Source organism: Salmo salar, chromosome 06, assembly GCF_965601325.2.
Source record: "Salmo salar chromosome 06, fSalSal1, whole genome shotgun sequence".
NCBI lineage: Eukaryota > Metazoa > Chordata > Actinopteri > Salmoniformes > Salmonidae > Salmo > Salmo salar.
Genome location: NC_138296.1, coordinates 57397194 through 57420134, shown reverse-complemented (window position 1 = coordinate 57420134; position 22941 = coordinate 57397194). Strand labels below are relative to the sequence as shown.

The 22941-nt window shown below is 42.0% G+C and overlaps 1 protein-coding gene across 6 annotated transcripts in view; it reads left to right on the top strand.

Annotated features, from left to right (window-relative positions):
• LOC106607643 (MAP/microtubule affinity-regulating kinase 3) overlaps positions 1-22941 on the top strand; it is a 217383-nt gene that overhangs the window by 97323 nt on the left and 97119 nt on the right. For 3 of the 6 annotated variants that reach the window (XM_014204792.3, XM_014204794.3, XM_045720717.2), the window contains exons 15-17: positions 659-904; positions 9099-9143; positions 12386-13164. In XM_014204792.3, coding sequence (XP_014060267.1) covers positions 659-904; positions 9099-9143; positions 12386-12761 — 667 coding nt within the window. In that variant the 3' untranslated portion in view covers positions 12762-13164. Of the gene's footprint in view, positions 1-658; positions 905-9098; positions 9144-12385; positions 13165-22941 lie in introns of those variants that run through there. The other 3 variants (XM_014204796.3, XM_014204797.3, XR_006770269.2) reach the window with 2 other exon arrangements.

The window sequence follows — 22941 nt, the reverse complement described above, 5'->3', positions numbered from 1 at the left end:
CCGTCAGTTAGCAGGGGTCACAGTCTTTCATCTCTCTCATGTTCATTAGGCACCAAATGGAAGAAATTGAGTAAAACGGGGATGGACTTACCTGGGTTTGTCCACTAAGAAACGCACATTTTGTTTTCCGAGATTCCTTGTGTTACCATGGCAATTAATGTTGAGTGCTCAGATTTATCAACAAGATGACTTTTTGAATGAGTCATTCATGTTGCGAATGAGTTATTCACGACATTCACAAATAAAATTAGCGCAATGCAACATTGCTATACACTGATCCAATTCCCCTCAATTATAAATAAAACCGATATGTATCGAGGACTGAGGGCGACACACTCCTATCCATTCGACAATCCACACCCTTGGCTCTAATGTCCTAAAGGTTCTGTTTTAGGTTCCCTTTAACTCTTTAGTCAACCAAACAATAAAAACAAGTGTTTCACATGATGTGGTTGATAAAGTCATAACTAACCAAACCATCCGAGTTGACATCTGCTGCAGGGTGATAGTACCCCCTGTTATGAACATGAATAACCTGGAACCCGGTCTGCTTTAGCCAAGTTTTGGCCTAATGTACAAAACAGACTGTGATCCAGGCTTGATTGTGTAGTCTTGACCCTTAACTCCTCTCCTTCCTCCACCCCGGCTTCCTTCCCAGCACGACGGCGACGTCCAGTCAACGGAACCCTGGCGGCGCCACGCCCCCCGACCGGGTGCATTTCCCCCGTGGCACGGGCAGCCGCAGCACCTTCCATGGCGGCCAGCTGCGGGAGCGCCGCACTGCCACCTACAACGGCCCGCCTGCTTCGCCCACGCTCTCGCATGACGCCACACCCCTCTCGCAGTCCCGCAGCCGCGGCTCCTCCAACCTCTTCACCAAGCTCACCTCCAAGCTCACACGCAGGTAAGCCAAAGCCGCCAATGGTATCGCCAAAACAATTAAAACTTCCCACTGTACGCAGTGTTCAGCACCAGGGGTTTGAGGAATGTATCCATAGCCTATTTCATACTCAAGTCTGTCTAATTTAGGTGGATATAATATCATCCTTCACATCTTCATCGTGATGATTAGACTCAATGAAATGTGATAAATTGTGATATGGATTTTTGTCCATATCGCCCCGTCATATAAAGTAAGCTCCAAAAGTATTGGGAAAGTAACTAGGTTTCCATCCAAACTTTTTATGTGAGTAAAGTACGTCAGATAAGGAATGTCATGACAGGCCTGATGGAAATGAGAAAAAAAAAACTGTAAACTTTCCAAATGGCAACAAAATACGATAGACAAGGTGGGATCTTTTTGTGTCAGTAAAATTAATTATGCTAAAAAAATGATATAATAACCATCATATTGACGAAAACTTGGAGTCACGATGACATGTTGTGTGTGGTCCTCCCACATTGGGAATGTATGCAGCTTATTGGGCTACAGATGAAATAAGTTATTCACCCGCGGGACGATTTTTAAAAATGTTTTATTTAGCGGATGGTCGGCAGCCCCGGAATATAATTACAAATAATGTGTAGACTGCAAATTGACCAAGAAGCCCAAACAGATCATATTTCACTAAAACATTATCATTTCAAAGCTTGCTTATACGATCACGTGTCTCTCTATTATGGGTGGGAATACTTGGAACAGCTTTCCAAAATTAAAATCACTTGGGGGAGATTTCCTGGGGGTTTTATTCATTTAATTTCAACAATGATAAACATTTAAGTTCACATTTTTTCTTTGAAAACTTGGGGGGCCAAATAAATCCATACATGGGCCAAATTCGCCATGCTGTATTTTTTTTTAGGCACATGGGAATTTAACTGCAAAAGGTATTGTTATGTGCAGTACATCATCACACACAGTGATAGAAACACATCTCTGGTGGGAAAATACTTTTGGTTTCCTAAAATGGGACGGGACTTTGTATAAAAGTGCTATAATTTCTAAAGGTTCACCCGATATGGATGAAAATACCCTCAAATTAAAGCTGACTGTCTGCACTTGAACCCCAGTCACAAAGTGCTGGAGTACAAAGCCAAAACAACAAAAAATATGTCACTGTCCCAATATTTTTGGAGCTCACTGTAGTTTGACTCACTGAGTGAAATGAAAGTTGTTTTTCTCTTACCTCAGAAACCCCTTTACAGTGCCTTAGTCTTAGTGCAGCTACATCATTCCCTCAAAGGTCTGCCATGTGTACACTCAGATTTAGTGTAACTGACTAATAGACCTGCCATGCTTTTAACACTAAATGTCAATATGTATATCTCTCACTTCTTTGTAGTCCATGTTGGCTTCCCCCCTGACAAAATCTATCAATGCGGCTTTTAATTTGTTTGTGTACCAGAATTAGAATGAATAGAGGCAGTGTCTCAGTTTTTGTGGGTAATATTCATTATTCTGTCCAGACAGATATGGTCATAGACTGAAATTCTTTTGAAAAGTAAGACGAATAGTCTCCTCTCAGAATCAATCTGGTTCTACATTTTAACCCAAATTATATTTTGATGTCACGATGCTCTGTCATGTACAGAATGGCTTCATTACTTTTTGAGGCCTTTTTGCATTAGATGACTAAAGAACAAAGACTCAAGTTCAATCAGAAAAGTAACATAACATGAAAGTATTATTTAATATATTAATTCAACTTTTTTCACAACTTTATCCTTTCATAGCTGCTATTCAGGTATTTCCTGGACCAGATTTGAACACCTAAGCTCTATAATTATACTCTATACTAGGGAAGCTGCAATGATTCATTATCCAAGCTGTCTGAAATATGTCTGAAATATGCCAGTAACAGATGCTAGCAGCCAGGCTCAGACAGAGATGTCTCACAGAAATGTTGACACCTAAACTCTACTGATTTGTATTATGCTGCTCCAAAAAAAGAAATGTTAAACATGATTTTTCATTTTTTTGAAAACTAAAGATTTGTTTGTACAACATTTGACTGGTTGTTACATTTTTTTTTTAATACAAATATTTCATTCAGGTTTATCAAAAGGTAGGAAGACCCCGCCAATTGGCTCAGTATGCAATTAATCAGAAACACTTGACTAATCGGTCAACTGTGTAATTAATTTTTTAACCCTGTGTGGACAAAGAGCTTGAATAAAATGCCTGAAACTGACTGACCTCTTGGCTCCTCAAGCCCTAATCGGTGTGCAATTTAGCATGTCTGACCTATATGCTTTCTTATCGGTCTTTCAGTTCAGACTATACTAATCAACCATGCATGGTCCTCTACAGAGCAGGTCTGTGCACAATCACTAATGTAAATTCTGACCAATTTCTTCTAAGAAATACAGTATGTTTTTATTTAGTCGTGTGCTCGTTTCACATGTGTTTTGATTGTAGAACTTCTGCACCATACAATGCATTTATGACCGTACATCAAATGCATACAAGTTGGTAAAAGGTTGGTGGTAGCCATTTGCTAGTTTGGCAGCATCTAGCATAATGGTATTCAGGCAAGAACCCTTCCTTTTGGTGACAAGGCTTTTACCACACTCTATGGATCAGTGACATCAGGGGTGGCCCAAGAGTCTGTTCTATGCCCTATGGAAATACATTTTTACAAAAGAAAATGTATATTTTTGTTTGCAATTGAGGTATAGTACATTTGAGATATATACACTACCAGTCAAAAGTTTAGGAACACCTACTCATTCAAGGGTTTTTCATTATTTTTACTATTTTCTACATTGTAGAAAAGTAGTGAAGACATCAAAACTATGAAATAACACATATAGAATCATGTAGTAATCTAAAAAGTGTTAAACAAATCAAAATATATTTTGTATTTGAGATTCTTCAAAGTAGCCACCCTTTGCCTTGACAACTTTGCACACTCTTGGCATTCTCTCAACCAGCTTCATGAGGTAGTCACCTGGAATGCATTTCAATTAACAGGTGTGCCTTCTTAAAAGTTAATCTGTGGAATTTATTTTCTTCCTAATGCATTTGAGCCAATCAGTTGTGTTGTGACAAGGTGGGGGGGTTACTAAATGATTCCCTGTGTGTTATTTCCTTGTGTGTTATGTCTTCACTATTGTTCTGCAATGTGGAAAATAGTAAAAATAAAGAAAAATCCTTGAATGAGTAGGTGTTCTAAAACTTTTGACCTGTGTGTGTGTGTGTGTGTGTGTGTGTGTGTGTGTGTGTGTGTGTGTGTGTGTGTGTGTGTGTGTGTGTGTGTGTGTGTGTGTGTGTGTGTGTGTGTGTGTGTGTGTGTGTGTGTGTGTGTGTGTGTGTGTGTATATATATATCTATAGTTGAAGTCGGAAGTTTACATACACCTTAGCCAAATACATTTAAACTCAGTTTTTCACAATTCCTGACATTTAATCCTAGTAAAAATTCCCTGCTTTAGGTCAGTTAGAATCACCACTTTATTTTAAGAATGTGAAATGTCAGAATAATAGTAGAGAGGTGATTTATTTCAGCTTTTTTTTCTTTCATCACATTCCCAGTGGGTAAGAAGTTTAAATACACTCAATTAGTATTTGGTAGCATTGCCTTTAAATTGTTTTGGGTAGCCTTCCACAAGCTTCCCACAATAAGTTGGGTGAATTTTGGCCCATTCCTGCTGATGTAACTGAGTCAGGTTTGTAGGCCTCATTGCTGGCATACGCTTTCAGTTCTGCCCACAACATTTCAATGGGATTGAAGTCAGGGCTTTGTGATGGCCACTCCAATACCTTGACTTTGTTGTCCTTAAGGCATTTTGCCACAACTTTGGAAGAATGCTTGGGGTCATTGTCCGTTTGGAAGACCCATTTGCGACCAAGCTTTAACTTCCTGACTGATGTCTTGAGATGTTGCTTCAATATATCCACATAATTTTTCTGCCTCATAATGCCATCTATTTTGTGACGTGCACCAGTCCCTCCTGCAGCAAAGCACCCCCACAACATGATGCTGCCACCCCCGTGCTTCACGGTTGGGATGGTGTTCTTCGGCTTGCAAGCTTCCCCCTTTTTCCTCCAAACATAACAATGGTCATTATGGCCAAACAGTTCTATTTTTGTTTCATCAGACCAGAGGACATTTCTCCAAAAAGTATGATCTTTTGTCCACATGTGCAGTTGCAAAGCGTAGTCTGGCTTTTTTATGGCAGTTTTGGAGCAGTGGCTTCTTCCTCGCTGAGCAGCCTTTCAGGTTATGTCGATATAGGACTCGTTTTACTGTGGATATAGATACTTTTGTACCTGTTTCCTCCAGCATCTTCACAAGGTCCTTTGCTGTTGTTCTGGGATTGATTTGCACTTTTCACACCAAAGTACATTCATTTCTAGGAGACAGAATGTATCTCCTTCCTGAGTGGTATGACGGCTGTGTGGTCCTTTGGTGTTTATACTTGTGTACTATTGTTTGTACAGATGAACGTGGTTACCTTCAGGCGTTTGGAAATTGCTCCCAAGGATGAACCAGACTTGTGGAGGTCAACATTTTTTTCCCTGAATTCTTGGCTAATTTCCTTTGATTTTCCCATGATGTCAAGCACAGAGGCACTGAGTTTGAAGGTAGGCCTTGAAATACATCCACAGGTACACCTCCAATTGACTCAAATGATGTCAATTAGCCTATCAGAAGCTTCTTAAGCCATTACATCATTTTATGGAATTTTCCAAGCTGTTTAAAGGCACAGTAAACTTCTGACCCACTGGAATTGTGATACAGTGAATTATAAGTGAAATAATCTGTCTGTAAACAATTGTTGGAAAAATTACTTGCGTCATACACAAAGTAGATGTCCTAACCGAATTGCCCAAACTATAGTTTGTTAACAAGAAATGTGTGGAGTGGTTGAAAAACAAGTTTTAATGACTCCAACCTAAGTGTATGTAAACTTCCAACTTCAACTGTAATATATATATATATATATATATATATATATTTTACCTTTATTTAACTTGGCAAGTCAATTAAGAACAAATTCTTATTTTCAATGATGGCCTAGGAACAGTGGGTTAACTGCCTTGTTCAGGTGTCAGCTCAGGGATTCGATCTTGTAATCTTTTGGTTACAAGTCCAACACTCTAACCACTAGGCTACCTGCCGCTATATCTATATAGATATCTATATAGATATATATATATAGATATCTATATATCTAGATATCTATATAGATATATATATATATATATATATATATCATACATACATACATACATACATACATACATACATACATACATACATACATACATACATACATACATACATACATACATACATACATACATACACTGAAGACAACCAACATTCTTTAAGAGAATATTTTCATGGGCTAGGGCTAGGCTGTACTTTTTTCTCACACGCAATGGACACCATCTTTAATTTCAGAGAGCTCTGCTTAATTTTTCTTCTTGGCTGTGTAATTTAGGGTACCCTACTGGGCTCTTAATGTGGCTGCCGATCGAAATGATGATTGAGAAGTGGTTCGTTGCAGGACGAAGTTCAGGTACCGAATCCCCCAGACTATAGATGAATTCCTCCCCATCGTCCTCTCTCTCCTCGCATTGGTGTCCCTGGAAGCTATTCTGGCCCAGCAATGGAATTTATCTTTGATTTGCTAGCTGGTGGCCCAGCCCTTATCCACCTGGCTAAGGAACTAGTCCCTCAATTTCTCCTTGACTCAGTCCCAGACAGACGCACAGAGTAGCATGACTTAGAATCAGTTCCAAATAGCCTTTAAGTCCTTCTTGCAAGAGTTTTTTTTTATCGATGACTGTCGATTACCTGCACAATGCAGCTCAAAAGTGCAGGCCTTTGGTTTAGCTGTGAAGCGTAGCCACACGAGCCATGCATTGTGGACTTCAATTATAGCTGTATTTTGAAGCTCTTCAGTTCAGTACAGTCTAGCTCTATTAATAGGGTGTAGTTCTATGGTGTAGTGCCACAGCCGTTGCTCCACCAGTTCTAGTGTACTGCCTCTTTTCAGGGGAACTCCAGTCCATCCAGCCCAGAGATAGTGTTCCTTCTGTCTGAGCATCGAACAAACCCTTTCTCTCTTTGTTTTTTCAATCTCATAGCCAACTAGGTCCAGCACTCTCCATCCGCATGACTATTAGATGTGTTTGTTGTGTGTGTCTGCGTGCATCTGTGTAAGAGGGTTTGGCGTGAATGTGTGTGTGTGTCTACATATACAGTGCATTCAAAGCATTCAGACCCCTTTTACCACATTTTGTTATGTTACAGCCTTATTCTAAAATGGATTCCTCATCAATCTACACACAATACCCCATCATGATAAAGCGATTGAATTTACATAAGTATTCAGACCCTTTGCTATGAGACTCGAAATTGAGCTCAGGTGCATCCTGTTTCCATTGATCATCCTTGAGATGTTTCTACAACTTGATTGGAGTCCACCTGTGGTATATTCAATTGATTGGTCATGATTAGAAAAGGCACACACCTGTCTATATAAGGTCCCACAGTTGACAGTGCATGTCAGAGCAAAAACCAAGCCATGAAGTCGAAGGAATGGTCGTAGAGCTACGAGACAGGATTGTGTCGAGGCACAGATCTGGGGAAGGGTACCAAAACATTTCTGTAGCATTCAAGGTCCCCAAGAACACAGTGGCTTCTTAAATGGAAGAAGTTTGGAACCACCAAGACTCTTCCTAGAGCTGGCCGCCCAGCCAAACTGAGCAATCGGGGGAGAAGGGCCTTGGTCAGGAAGGTGACCAAGAACCCGATGGTCACTCTGACAGAGCTCCAAAGTTCCTCTGTGGAGATGGGAGAACCTTGCAGAATGACAACCATCTCTGCAGCACTCCACCAATCAGGCCTTTATAGTAGAGTGGCCAGACGGAAGCCACTCCTCAGTAAAAGGCACATGATATCTTGCTTGGAGTTTGCCAAAAGGCACCTAAAGGACTCTGACCAAGAGAAACAAGATTATCTGGTCTGATGAAACCAAGATTGAACTCTTTGGCCTGAATGCCAGGTATTACGTCTGGAGGAAACCGTGCACCATCCCTACGGTGAAGCATGGTGGTGGCAGCATCATGCTGTGGAGATATTTTTCAGGGGCAGGGTCTGAGAGACTAATTAGGATCGAGGGAAAGATGAAAAGAGCAAAGTACAAAGACAACGCAGAAGTGGCTTCGGGACAAGTCTCTGAATGTCCTTGAGTGGCCCAGCCAGAGCCCGGACAATCGAACATCTCGAGAGACCAACAAATAGCTGTGCAGCGACGCTCCCCATCCAACCTGACAGAGCTTGAGAGGATCTGCAGAGAATGGGATAAACTCCCCAATACAGGTGTGCCAAGCTTGTAGCCTCATACCCAAGAAGACTTCCGATTGTAATTGCTGCCAAAGGTGCTTCAACAAAGTACTGAGTGAAGGGTCTGAATACTTATGTAAATGTGATATTTCATTTTTTAGGGGGGCAAAAATGTGTTTATGATTTGTCATTGTGGGGTATTGTGTGTAGATTGATGAGGGGAAACAACTATTTAATCAATTTTAGAGTAAGGCTTTAACGTAACAAAATGTGGAAATAGTCAAGGGGTCTGAATACTTTCCGAATGTACTGTATCTGCACTTGAGTGTGTGAATATGCCTTAAAGTATTTATCTTAACACACACACAGCTGCCTGCACGCCTCTACCAAACACCTCCACAAATCAAACAGTCTCTCCTCACTCTTTTGTACTCCCTTTGTTTTTCCTTCCCATTGCCAAAGAGAATGTATATAGGTAATCAAACTGGCTGGAGATGCATGGCAATATTGAGGACAGGAAGTTCAGCACTGACACACAGCATCTGCCTTTTGTTTCATCACAACTCACAGGACTTCTCTGCTGTTTGCACGTCCCATACTGGTGGTGTGAAATGTCCGACTACCAGACGTGCCATTAGGCATGGTCCTTTATGGAGTAGATACAGTTTAACACTGCCTTCCTGTCAATACTGTCTTTTCCCCTCCTTTTTTCCCTCTCTCTCTTATTTCCTAATATCTAAAATTAGTCTTTCCCCCTTCTGTATCAGTATTTTTGATCCGCTCTCTTTTTAACTGGACTGTAAGATCAGATTTTCTCTCTCCATGTCTTTATGTGTTCTCTCACGCCTCCATATCTCAGAGGCCCAGCAGAGTTTGAGAGAAACGGGAGGTTGGAGGGTTCAAGGTGAGACAGAATACTTAAAATCAGTGTTTTCTTCCACCTCCATCTCTTATCCCCCCCAACCCAATGTGCTGTCAACCCAGCCATCTGCTCTGCCATCCTGGGTCTCCACTTCAGGCGTGCCTGGGGTTTTGGGGTCTATCTGGAATAGGGCCCTATAAAATCTGCATTGTGGAAAACGTGGATGGAATCATGGAATCCAGACATTAAAATGGAATTGAACTTAGGACATAAAGTAAATGTGTATTGAAAATTAATTTGCCAAGTTAATCATAAGACATGAACAAAACGAATGTGATTCACAGTTTTTTTTCAGAAATGGCACAGGAATGCCCATCTGTGTGTGTTGTGTGCGGTGCGCGTGTATGTCTAGTCTACAGTCGTGGCCAAAGGTTTTGAGAATGACACAAATACTAATTTTCACAAAGTCTGCTGCCTCAGTGTCTTTAGATATTTTTGTCAGATGTTACCATGGAATACTGAAGTATAATTACAAGCATTTCGTAAATGTCAAAGGCTTTTATTGACAATTACATGAAGTTGATGCAAAGAGTCAATATTTGCAGTGTTGACCCTTCTTTTTCAAGACCTCTGCAGTCCGCCCTGGCATGCTGTCAGTTAACTTCTGGGCCACATCCTGACTGATGGCAGCCCATTCTTGCATAATCAATGCTTGGAGTTTGTCAGAATTTGTGCGTTTTTGTTTGTCCACCCGCCTCTTGAGGATTGACCACAAGTTCCCAATGGGATTAAGGTCTGGGGAGTTTCCTGGCCATGGACCCAAAATATCGATGTTTTGTTCCCCGAGCCACTTAGTTATCATGTTTGCCTTATAGCAAAGTGCTCCATCATGCTGAAAAAGGCATTGTTCGTCACCAAACTGTTCCTGGATGGTTGGGAGAAGTTGCTCTCGGAGGATGTGTTGGTACCATTCTTTATTCATGGCTGTGTTCTTAGGCAAAATTGTGAGTGAGCCCACTCCCTTGGCTGAGAAGCAACCCCACACATGAATGGTCTCAGGATGCTTTACTGTTGGCATGACACAGGACTGATGGTAGCGCTCACCTTGTCTTCTCCAGACAAGCTTTTTTCCGGATGCCCCAAACAATCGGAAAGGGGATTCATCAGAGAAAATTACTTTACCCCAGTCCTCAGCAGTCCAATCCCTGTACCTTTTGCAGAATATCAGTCTGTCCCTGATGTTTTTCCTGGAGAGAAGTGGCTTCTTTTCTGCCCTTCTTGACACCAGGCCATCCTCCAAAAGTCTTCGCCTTACTGTGCATGCAGATGTACTCACACCTGTCTGCTGCCATTCCTGAGCAAGCTCTGTACTGGTGGTGCCCCAATCCCGCAGCTGAATCAACTTTAGGAGACGGTCCTGGCACTTGCTGGACTTTCTTGGGTGCCCTGAAGCCTTCTTCACAACAATTGAACCGCTCTCCTTGAAGTTCTTGATGATCCGATAAATGGTTGATTTAGGTGCAATCTTACTTGCAGCAATATCCTTGCCTGTGAAGCCATTTTTGTGCAAAGCAATGATGATGGCACGTGTTTCCTTGCAGGTAACCATGATTGACAGAGGAAGAACAATGATTCCAAACACCACCCTCCTTTTGAAGCTTCCAGTCTGTTATTCGAACTCAATCAGCATGACAGAGTGATCTCCAGCCTTGTCCTCGTCAACACTCACACCTGTGTTAACGAGAGAATCACTGACATGATGTCAGCTGGTCTTTTTGTGGCAGGGCTGAAATGCAGTGGAAATGTTTTTTGGGGATTCAGTTCATTTGCATGGCAAAGAGGGACTTAGCAATTAATTGCAATTCATCTGATCACTCTTCATAACATTCTGGAGTATATGCAAATTGCCATCATACAAACTGAGGCAGCAGACTTTGTGAAAATTAATATTTGTGTCATTCTCAAAACTTTTGGCCACGACTGTATGCTATGTAGCTGTTAGTGACAATGTTAATGATAAATGCAAACCTGGAAAAACAAAACGGAGAAAACAGAATTTGGGAAAAACTATGGAATCAGGCCCAAAACATAAGGATTTTATAGGGCACTACTGGACCTAGTTCACTCTTATCTATTTTGCTATGCACAGTGCTGAACATGTACACTGGTTCTCTGTATGTGTAGAGATACTGCTGTCTCCAATAGGACCATTATAAGAGTGGCTAGGAGTTCAACAGAGGACAGCCCTGACTCTCCCTCAATTTTGAATTCCTGTTTTTTACTGACATCTAATGGTGAAACTCATTAATGCAAACCAGTGTAATGGGAGCAGACTCATTTGAGTCAATGGCATTACCTTGCCGTTCTGGTTGAACATAATGCTCTATTTCATGTGTTGGAATTATTTTGATTAGTGGCAAATTATTTTCTGCCTTGCCTGCATGCAGAAGTGAGGTCTGCATTTTCTTGTGCATGTCACTAGATGTATTGTGAAATTACATTGTTGCCTTTGTGTCCCCCCACTGCATGACACAGGAGTGCCCCTGCATGGACGTGGGGTGTAAATGCACCAATGACGTTAAAATGAATCTGTCAACAGTGTCTGCTTGTATACACTGAGTGTACAAACATGTCAGACGGACCATGTGAAATCTATGATCCCTTATTAAATCCACATCAATCAGCATAGATGAAGGGGAAGAAGGATTTTTAAGCCTTGAGACAATTGAGACATGGATTGTGTATGTGTGCCAATGAGAGTGAATGGGCAAGACAAAAGATTTAAGTCCCTTTGAACGACGTATTTTAGTAGGTGCCAGGTGCACCGGTTTGTGTCTGAAACGCTGCTGTGTTTTTCCACACTGAATGGTCCACCACCAAAAGGACATCCAGCCAACTTGACACCTCTGTGGAAAGCATTGGAGTCAACATGGGCCAGCATCCCTGTGTAATGCTTTTGACACCTTGTAGAGTCCATGCCCCGACGAATTGAGGTGGTTCTGAGGGCAAAGGGGGGAGTGCATCTCGATGTTAGGAAGGTGTTCTTAATGTTTTGTACACTCAGTGCCATGTGTCTATATGGTGTTGTAGCCATTAAGATATTCATGAGCAGGCTAAATTAAATGTGTGAACAGGTGATCCACTACACACCTTTGATTATGTTACATATTTAGACACATTGGCATTCAAAACTCACTTAGGCAGATGCATAGATTCTCACACACACACCCACCCCTCCATCTCCACATTGCCACCCCTCTAACTAACTCCTCTCCCCCCGGCAGTCGCAACATGTCAGGTGATCAGGAGGACCAGCAGCACCCTCAGCCCCCCCACGGCCAACACCCCAAGGACATCAAGCCACGCTCCCTCCGCTTCACCTGGAGCATGAAGACCACATCATCCATGGAGCCCAATGACATGATGCGCGAGATCCGCAAGGTGCTGGATGCCAACAACTGCGACTACGAGCAGCGCGAGCGCTTCCTGCTGCTATGTGTGCACGGCGACGGCCACGCCGAGAGCCTGGTTCAGTGGGAGATGGAAGTGTGCAAGCTGCCGCGACTCTCACTCAACGGTGTGCGCTTCAAGCGGATCTCGGGCACATCCATCGCCTTTAAGAACATTGCGTCCAAAATCGCCAACGAGCTCAAGTTGTAGGGCCTCCTAAAGATATGATGGGGGGAGTGTTGAGCGAGCAGGGAAAATATTGCGATTTGAAATAGACTAAAGCAGGGATATTCAACTCTTACCCTATGAGGTCCAGAGCCTGCTGGTTTTCTGTTCTACCTGATGATAAATAATTGCACCCACCTTGTGTCCCAGTTCTAAATCAGTCCCTGATTAGAGGGGAACAATGAAAACATGCAGTGGAACTGGCTTTGCGGTCCAGAGTTGTATTTGACGAGACTAAAGTAGGTTGCGTAACGTGGGGAAAGAAAGCGCTTCAAAATGGACTCTGAACAGTCGTTATAAAAAACTTAAGTAGCAAATTCACAACGGTTTTCCTCCAAGACACTTACAAAGTATGTATTGAAAACTATGTATAGCTTTTGGCAATAATTTCCTGCGTCTTTGGAGCATTATTATTGTTGATGATGTGAAAGGTGGTCTTGAGCTGTCGGGACGTTGGTCTGACATTGACATTTAGTTGTCTTGGTTTTTTGCTGAATGCATTATTGCCAATGTGGCTCTGGAACAGGGCTCTCCAACCCTGCTCCCGGAGAGCTATCATCTTGTAGGTTTTTGCTACAACCCTAATAATTAGCTGGTTGATAAGCTACATCAGGTTAGTTACAACTGTGGTTGGATTGGAAACCTACTGGAAGGTAGCTCTCCAGGAACAGGGTTGGAGAGCCTTTGTCTGGAAGATGCCTCCCCATTGGGAGTTTAAACTCTCATACAAGGGAGGGAGTGGAGGAAGAACATTAAAAATAGACCCCTTCCCCCTCTTACAGAGTACCCAGAATTCCTTTTGTCAAGAGAATATGGCTGCCAGATATGAGTGGTTGGATAGCCTAGCTAATTGCACAACTAGTTACGGTATTATTGTTATCATTGTCAAATACTGTTGATTTCGGCAGTCGTTTGCGCCCTCTACGCTTACTTAGCCAGCTTCTACACACACACACACACACACACACACACACACACACACACACACACACACACACACACACACACACACACACACTCTCTCTTTCATTCTATGATTTGAACTGGTTGTTCATTAGTGTTAATGATGTGATAACAGCATAAATGCAATGTATGGACCCAGCTAAGCCTGTGCTGTACGGGGTCACTCACCCCAGAAAGCAGGGCCTGGAGTATGACGCACTTCGGCAGACCCCCCGATTTAAAATGGGGGATTGTTGCAAGGTATCATGGGACTGAGTCACTCGCTACAAAAAAGAGACTTCAGGGAAGCTTTTCCTTCCTGGCATATCTGAATATTTAGTTTTTTTTCCTTTGTTACCATAATTGTTTCGACGGTTCTCTTCTCAGATATTACTGAAATGCTCCCTTCTATCTGGTCCCACCCACCTGGGCCGGTTCAGATGCGGTCGGGCATTCCTGGAACAGATCGAAGATCAACCATGGCCATATTCAGGCCTTCAGTATTCACTTCCAACCCCCTAAAAACGCTGGCACTGTTTTTTTGGGGGGTGGGGGAGAGTGTAAATAATATACCTTAGTTTTGCAACAACTGCATATTGATATACTTCCTCGTTTTTTTATTGAGCCCGGAGCTGTGGAATTAGTGTTAACTCATTCATCACTGGGTAAGTTTAACACGTGTCTCTATTAAAATACCTGCAATGACTAGCCTCTGTGTCTGACTGAATCCATGGCAACTTCAAGGGTTGTGGGTTCGATTCCCGCATGGGACACCTAACGAATGTGTTGACTTCAGAAGTCGCTTTAGAAATAAAGTGACCATATTCTCTCTTGCAAAAGTTATTTTGTCAATAAAACGAACTTGTATCAATAAAGGTTTAGATGAAAATGCAATATTAAGTGACTATAGTTTTGAAAAAAGGATGCGGGTAATGTAAGATCTTTATATTTTTCCGTGTTATCTATTGCAGTAATGAAGGTTGTAGAAAGTGCCTTCATTGTTACATTACTCAGCCGTCAATGACACTGAAAAGGCATTAAATGGGCCATCTGCGGTTTAATCAATAGCAAAGCAGAAACCCTGCCATTGTTTTAGTAAAAAGCTAAGGGATGGAGCTGGAGACCAACTCAAATTCATAGATCGAGACAATGGATGCAAGGACTGATCAGGGTGCGAATTACAGGGGAGACAGGGGAGGCTCAGCTTCCATGAATGAGATATTAGCTCCCCTAAATGTGGCCAGAAGTGGACCATTTATTTAACTTTATTATTTTCTATCAATATTTGTTTTCTTTCCTGGATCAGCTGATGATGGTCGCCAATATCACTAGACAACTAGCCTACGGCTAGACACCAATGCGCATCCAAACCATCCCAACATTAATGATAGTTGATTCTTTCAGTTAGAAACATTTGATTTTGCAATGGCGTAGGCCTACATTATGTTGGATTTGGGTGCCTATGAGAACTGTTTTCACAGAGATACATAATGAAATGTTACATAGGCATAGTTACAATGTGTTTTCCGACATCGCCAAGAGCCAGGAATCGTACAGGGTTCTAATTCAATTGTTAAATGCTTAATAATGAGAAATAACACTCATTAATGTAAGGAAAGAAAGGTAGTCTTTTATGTCACACAATCTGTGAAGACTACAAGCATTCAACTCATGAATTAGGGTGTAAACACATTTGAATTCAACTTGTGTATTATATTAATGTAGGCTACCTCTTCTGCAAGTGCAAAACTGCCTCAGCTTAGAGGGTAATCTACCGGCAGTGATGTAGGCCTAATGGAGGGTAAACGCAACTAAACGCAGTTGACCCTCCCTTTTCAGAAAAATGCATTGAAAGTATATGGAGCGTAAGTTCACGCGACCGGCAATCAGTTTATCCACCTATTTTTTTTTTTACCACTACATCACTAGCTACGGGTAGGCCTATTTCAAGTTTATGGTAATAGGCCTATTACACATTGTAGCCTAGTCAAGTAAATTGACCATGTGTGAGGGTGACCATCCCGGGACAGTTTTAGGCCCATTTTAGGCTACAAAAAAAAGGTAAATTTGTCAGCAAGAATGTCATTGGGCACACTTTGTGTTTGGAAATAGACATCTGTTTAAAATTCTTTAAATGGCACGAGTGTACATGCATTGCACTGTTTGGATTATTTTGGAGTGGACGAACATGCACAGATAGCCCACTTTAAGTGTTTTGTTTGACAATCAGTTGAAACCATCATGACTGGTTGTGTTCATGCCACATTGATTCATTTGTACCATTAAATTACGCAAGCAGGGACTGACCATCCATGATTTTAAAATGATAGTTTTAACCATGCTTACAGTGTGTTTACAACGAAAATGTTTACAAACAGAAAACAAGCATATTTTAGGTTCTGATGGAGTACGACAGTTGAACTAAGCTCATGAGGAATTTAAGTTATATTCTTCAAGAATCAATGGGTATGTATCATGCATTTTAAAGTCCAAAAATGGACGTAGTGTCGCAGATTGGGAATCGAAATAGAATGCCTATTGCTCTGCTTTCAATTACCTGATATCTGGATAAGCATGTCTTGATCTTCAGATGTACTGTAGATCTATGTCACTATTTAGATCACTGTATTCAAGAACAGCTCCATAACTCTGGATTGTAGGTTTCTGGCCCCATCAGTTGTCATTTTTTTAGCAGGGCTGTAGTGGAGTACTCTGGCTGTGTCCTAAACGGCACCCTGTCCCCTTTGTAATGCATTTTCTTTTGAACAGGGCCCATTTGGAATAAGAAATAAGGTTCCATTTGGGACGCATCCTGAGTCATCCTTGAGTGAACTGTGCTCACAGCTTCACGCCTATCTGTTATGTTAATGAGCTGGTTTGTATTTAACAGATGTCTTAATACTTTGGCTACAGTGGGTAAGTAAAGTGTTACCATGGGTTCTGTTGAATTGAATGACTTCCCCCACAGGTAGGCTCCCCTAAATGGGACCACTAGGTATCACTGTATGACAGGGGTCTCCAGCTGGTCCTGAAGAGCTAGAGTACACAGCAGTATTACACATGCTAACAATAATCGTGCTCCAGACTGAAGGCAGTTAGTTATGTTAAATATGAATAGATTCTCAGATAAGGTTCAGTGGATACCAAAATGTTTTAGCTAGATATGTCAAAATCTTACCGAAACAATTAGTCAAGGATGAGCATTCAACTATTAACTAATTCTTAACAAGTCTTAAGAATGAGAACTAATCCTATAAAATTATTCAAACTAAATTGTACTCTACTGCATCAGCCTATTTTTATTTTATTTTATTTAACCAGTTAGGCCAGTTGAGAACAAGTTCTCATTTACAACTGCGATCTGGCCAAGATAAAGCAAAGCAGTGTGACACAAACAACAGAGTTACACATGGGATAAACAAACGTACAGTCAATAACACAATAGAAAATCTGTATACAGTGTGTGGAAATTAAGTAAGGAGGTAAGGCAATAAATAGGCCATAGTGGCAAAGTAATTACAATTTAGCAATTAACACTGGAATGATATATGTGCAGATGAGGATGTGCAAGTAGAAATACTGGTGTGTAAAAGAGCAGAAAAAAACAAATATGGGGATGAGGTAGGTAGTTGCTCTGACAGCCGATGCTTGAAGTTAGTGAGGGAGATATGTCTCCAACTTCAGTGATTTTTGCAATTCGTTCCAGTCATTGGGGGCAGAGAACTGGAAGGAAAGGCGGCCAAAGGAGATGTCGGTTTTGGGGATGACCAGTGAAATATACCTGCTGGGGTGCGTGCTACGGGTGGGTGTTGCTATGGTGACCAGTGAGCTTAGGAAGAGCTTTACCTAGCTAAGACTTTACGATGACCTGGAGCCAGTGGGTTTGGACCAGCCAACAAGAGCATACAGGTCGCAATGGTGGGTGGTATATGGGGCTTTGGTGACGAAACGGATGGCACTGTGATAGACTGCATCCAATTTGTTGAGTAGAGTGTTGGAGGCTATTTTGTAAATGTCATCGCCAAAGTCAAGGATCGGCAAGATAATCCGTTTTACGAGGGTCTGTTTGGCAGCATGAGTGAAGGAGGCTTTGTTGCGAAATAGGAAGCAGATTCTAGATTTAACTTTGGATTGGAGTGCTTAATGTGAGTCTGGAAGGAGAATTTACAGTCTAACCCGACACCTAGGTATATATAGTTGTCCACATGTAAGTCAGAACTGTCCAGAGTAGTGATGCAACTCTGAATCAAGACCTGGGTTCAAATACTTTGAGTGGTTGCTCTAGCCTGCACGTAGTGCCAAATGGGCAGGATTTACAGTTATGACTATTCTATTGAGGCCCGATTCAGACTTAAGGCGTACATTTCAGTAGTTAGTATTCAGACTTACCTTCTGCAGATGCGTAACAGGCATGATTCTTATATTCGCTGAAGACAAACCGCTTAAAACCCAACTTTCTGGCCAACAGATTTTCAAGAAGTATCTAAAGCCATCCCTTTAAATGTTGTGTTCTTTATAATTCAAATTTATGGAGAGATTGGTTTATAATATTAAAAGACAATGTACAATGTACAATGACAATGTAAACTGTCTTCACCAATTGGTAGATAAAAAAATACTGATCATGTACACTGCTCCAAAAAATAAAGGGAACACTAAAATAACACATCCTAGATCTGAATGAAATAAATAATCTTATTAAATACTTTTTTCTTTACATAGTTGAATATGCTGACAACAAAATCACAGAAAAAGAATCAATGGAAATCCAATTTATCAACCCATGGAGGTCTGGATTTGGAGTCACACTCAAAATTAAAGTGGAAAACCACACTACAGGCTGATCCAGCTTTGATGTAATGTCCTTAAAACAAGTCAAAATGAGGCTCAGTAGTGTGTGTGGCCTCCACGTGCCTGTATGACCTCCCTACAATGCCTGGGCATGCTCCTGATGAGGTGGCGGATGGTCTCCTGAGGGATCTCCTCCCAGACCTGGACTAAAGCATCCGCCAACTCCTGGACAGTCTGTGGTGGATGGAGCGAGACATGATGTCCCAGATGTGCTCAATTGGATTCAGGTCTGGGGAATGGGTGGGCCAGTCCATAGCATCAATGCCTTCCTCTTGCAGGAACTGCTGACACACTCCAGCCACATGAGGTCTAGCATTGTCTTGCATTAGGAGGAACCCAGGGCCAACCGCACCAGCATATGGTCTCACAAGGGGACTGAGGATCTCATCTCGGTACCTAATGGCAGTCAGGCTACCTCTGGCGAGCACATGGAGGGCTGTGCGGCCCCCCAAAGAAATGCCACCACACACCATGACTGACCCACCGCCAAACTGGTCATGCTGGAGGATGTTGCAGGCAGCAGAGCGTTCTCCACGGCGTCTCCAGACTCTGTCACATGTGCTCAGTGTGAACCTGCTTTCATCTGTGAAGAGCACAGGGCGCCAGCAGCGAATTTGCCAATCTTGGTGTTCTCTGGCAAATGCCAAACGTCCTGCACAGTGTTGAGCTGTAAGCACAACCCCCACCTGTGGACGTCGGGCCCTCATACCACCCTCATGGAGTCTGTTTCTGACCGTTTGAGCAGACACATACACATTTCTGGCCTGCTGGAGGTCATTTTGCAGGGCTCTGGCAATGCTCCTCCTGCTCCTCCTTGCACAAAGGCGGAGGTAGCGGTCCTGCTGCTGGGTTGTTGCCCTCCTACGGCCTCCTCCACATCTCCTGATGTACTGGCCTGTCTCCTGGTAGCACCTCCATGCTCTGGACACTACGCTGACAGACACAGCAAACCTTCTTGCCACAGCTCGCATTGATGTGCCATCCTGGATGAGCTGCACTACCTGAGCCACTTGTGTGGGTTGTAGACTCTCATGCTACCACTAGAGTGAAAGCACCGCCAGCATTCAAAAGTGACCAAAACATCAGCCAGGAAGCATAGGAACTGAGAAGTGGTCTGTGGTGGTCACCACCTGCAGAACCACTCCTTTATTGGGGGTGTCTTGCTTATTGCCTATAATTTCCACCTGTTGTCTATTCCATTTGCACAACAGCATGTGAACTGTATTGTCAATCAGTGTTGCTTCCTAGGTGGACAGTTTGATTTCACAGAAGTGTGATTGACTTGGAGTTACATTGTGTTGTTTAAGTGTTCCCTTTATTTTTTTGAGCAGTGTATATTATTTAGGGTTTGATTCATCCTGAAAGTTGACATTCAATTGTTCAAGCCATGAAATATTGGAAGGTGAGAAGTGTACAATAGAGGTTGAACAGTAGTCGTATAACTCAACCCTAATAATATTCAATGATGGTCCCGTTATGACAATGGTCCAGTCGTGAACCAGGCTCCAGGTTTAAACTGCTACTTATGGTCTGTGTTCCGTAATGATTCAAATCAGCTACATGTCCCAAATTGCACAACTTAATATGTTAGCCTAATATGATCCACCATTGCTAGCTATCCTCAGGAACAACCACATGAACTTGAGGAAAGAAATGTAAATTAACAAGTCAGTGACATGTAGGTTTAACTGACGGTGGCTACCGATAATGGCTAATATTTACCGAAACATTAAGTCTGGGGATAATTAAAACAAATAAACTAGGTTTGGTGCTATACTGTCATTTGCACATGGCTACAGAAGCCTATAGCTTTGGTCTCAAGTTAAGACCAGCATTTCATAAACTTCTGTGGAAGTGGTGATATGCTTCAGTATGTTGCAATATGACTGGTTTCACGTCTCCAGTGTTAAAATGGAGCCAAAACAATTGTAGTATTTACAATCCTCTTAACTAAATGGCTTACTCATTTACATAGCACCATTCTTTAACCTGTTGGGGATAGGGGGCAGTATTTGCACGGCCGGATAAAAAACGTACCCGATTTAATCTGGTTATTACTACTGCCCAGAAACTAGAATATGCATATAATTATTGGCTTTGGATAGAAAACACCCTAAAGTTTCTAAAACTGTTTGAATGGTGTCTGTGAGTATAACAGAACTCATATGGCAGGCAAAAACCTGAGAAGATTCCTTACAGGAAGTGCCGTCTCTGACCATTTATTGGGCTTCTACACTCTCTTTATTGAAAACTGAGGATCTCTGCTGTAACGTGACACTTCCTACGGCTCCCATAGGCTCTCAGAAGGCGGCAAACCGCTGAATGATGTCTTTGCAGGCCCTGGCTGAAAAACATTAGCGCATTTGGATGGTGGTCGATCAGAGGACAATGAGACTGAGGCGCGTGCACGAGGCGACACCATGTTTTTATTTGAACGTAAACAGGGTTTCCCGGTCGGAATATTATCGCTTTTTTACGAGAAAAATAGCATAAAAATTTATTTTAAACAGCGGTTGACATGCTTCGAAGTACGGTAATGGAATATTTAGAATTTTTTGGTCACGAAACGCGTCGGGCGCGTCACCCTTCGGATAGTGTCTTGAACGCACGAACAAAACAGAGGATATTTGAACATAACTATGGATTATTTTGAACCAAACCAACATTTGTTATTGAAGTAGAAGTCCTGGGAGTGCATTCTGACGAAGAACAGCAAAGGTAATCCAATTTTTCTTATAGTAAATCTGACTTTGGTGAGGGCTAAACTTGGTGGGTGTCTAAATAGCTAGCCCGTGATAGCTGGGCTATCTACTCAGAATATTGCAAAATGTGCTTTCACCGAAAAGCTATTTTAAAATCGGACATAGCGATTGCATAAAGGAGTTCTGTATCCATAATTCTTAAAATAATTGTTATGTTTTTTGTGAACGTTTATCGTGAGTAATTTAGTAAATTCACCGGAAGTTTGCGGTGGGTATGCTAGTTTTGAACGTCACATGCTAATGTAAAAAGCTGGTTTTTGATATAAATATGAACTTGATTGAACAAAACATGCATGTATTGTATAACATAATGTCCTAGGATTGTCATCTCATGAAGATCATCAAAGGTTAGTGCTGCATTTAGCTGTGGTTTGGGTTTATGTGACATTATATGCTAGCTTGAAAAATGGGTGTCTGATTATTTCTGGCTGGGTACTCTGCTGACATAATCTAATGTTTTGCTTTCGTTGTAAAGCCTTTTTGAAATCGGACAGTGTGGTTAGATTAACGAGAGTCTTGTCTTTAAAATGGTGTAAAATAGTCATATGTTTGAGAAATTGAAGTAATAGCATTTCTAAGGTATTTGAATAACGCGCCACGTGATTCCACTGGCTGTTGAGTAGGTGGGACGATTTCGTCCCACCTACCCTAGAGAGGCTAATTTACAAATTGACAAGCGCTATTGCTATTCAGGAAAAAGGTAGATGTTCCTCTTGGAACTGACAGGTTGAACATCGTTGTTCAATGTTTGATTGTGTAAGGTGCTAATAAAGTTGTATTCCAGCCACTCTGGTGAAGCCCATGGGAAATAAATAAATAGTTTAAGTGAACTGGGGAGAGTAAGAATGAAAAAAAAAGACTAAACGGCTGTTACCTGTGCTAACGATTACAAGTGAAGTAAACCGTACTTTTAAGCTCATTGGAAGGGTAACAAATTTGGAGGCTCCGTTGAGATTTATTTTCATGTGAGCACCGGCCCATATTCCTGGAACGGACAACGAGTGAGAGACATTGGGAGAGTAGCTAGGTAGCTAGCTAATGGTAGCAGGCTAACCACCTAACAGAGTGTAGCTATCTTGCCATTGCCTGCATTGTCGTTGTGGCCACGTGAGTAGGACAATATGAGTCGAGAGAGGGAAACGTTGTTGGATGAAATCAAACAGAGCTTATGGACTTTAACTGAGGACAATTTACAGCACTTGTGTACGTTGTGGAATAGGAGGTGTAACGTAAACTCACCCCATTCCGTACAAATGTGCGCAACCGCAACATTCAAACGAGGCTGCAAAGAAAACTAATGGGACTATAGCGAGTGTGACTTCAAAATCTGGGGTTGAACTACGTTTCTATTCAAGCGTTGATCGACATGGTAATGGCTCTATAGTATTGGAGAAAAGTTGGAAAAAAACTGACCCTCCGTTACATCGTGACGTGTCATGCAGTAACGTACAGCACGCGTAAAGCAACTATTTCTGTCTTACAATCTCTCTCCACCCGGTGTAGCACTTCTCTCATTGTTTAAAAACAAGAAATGGACAGTGACTGGGGTAAGGGGGGATACCTAGTCATTTTTTGCGTCATCACTGCAAGCGATCATGACTCTCAAAAGA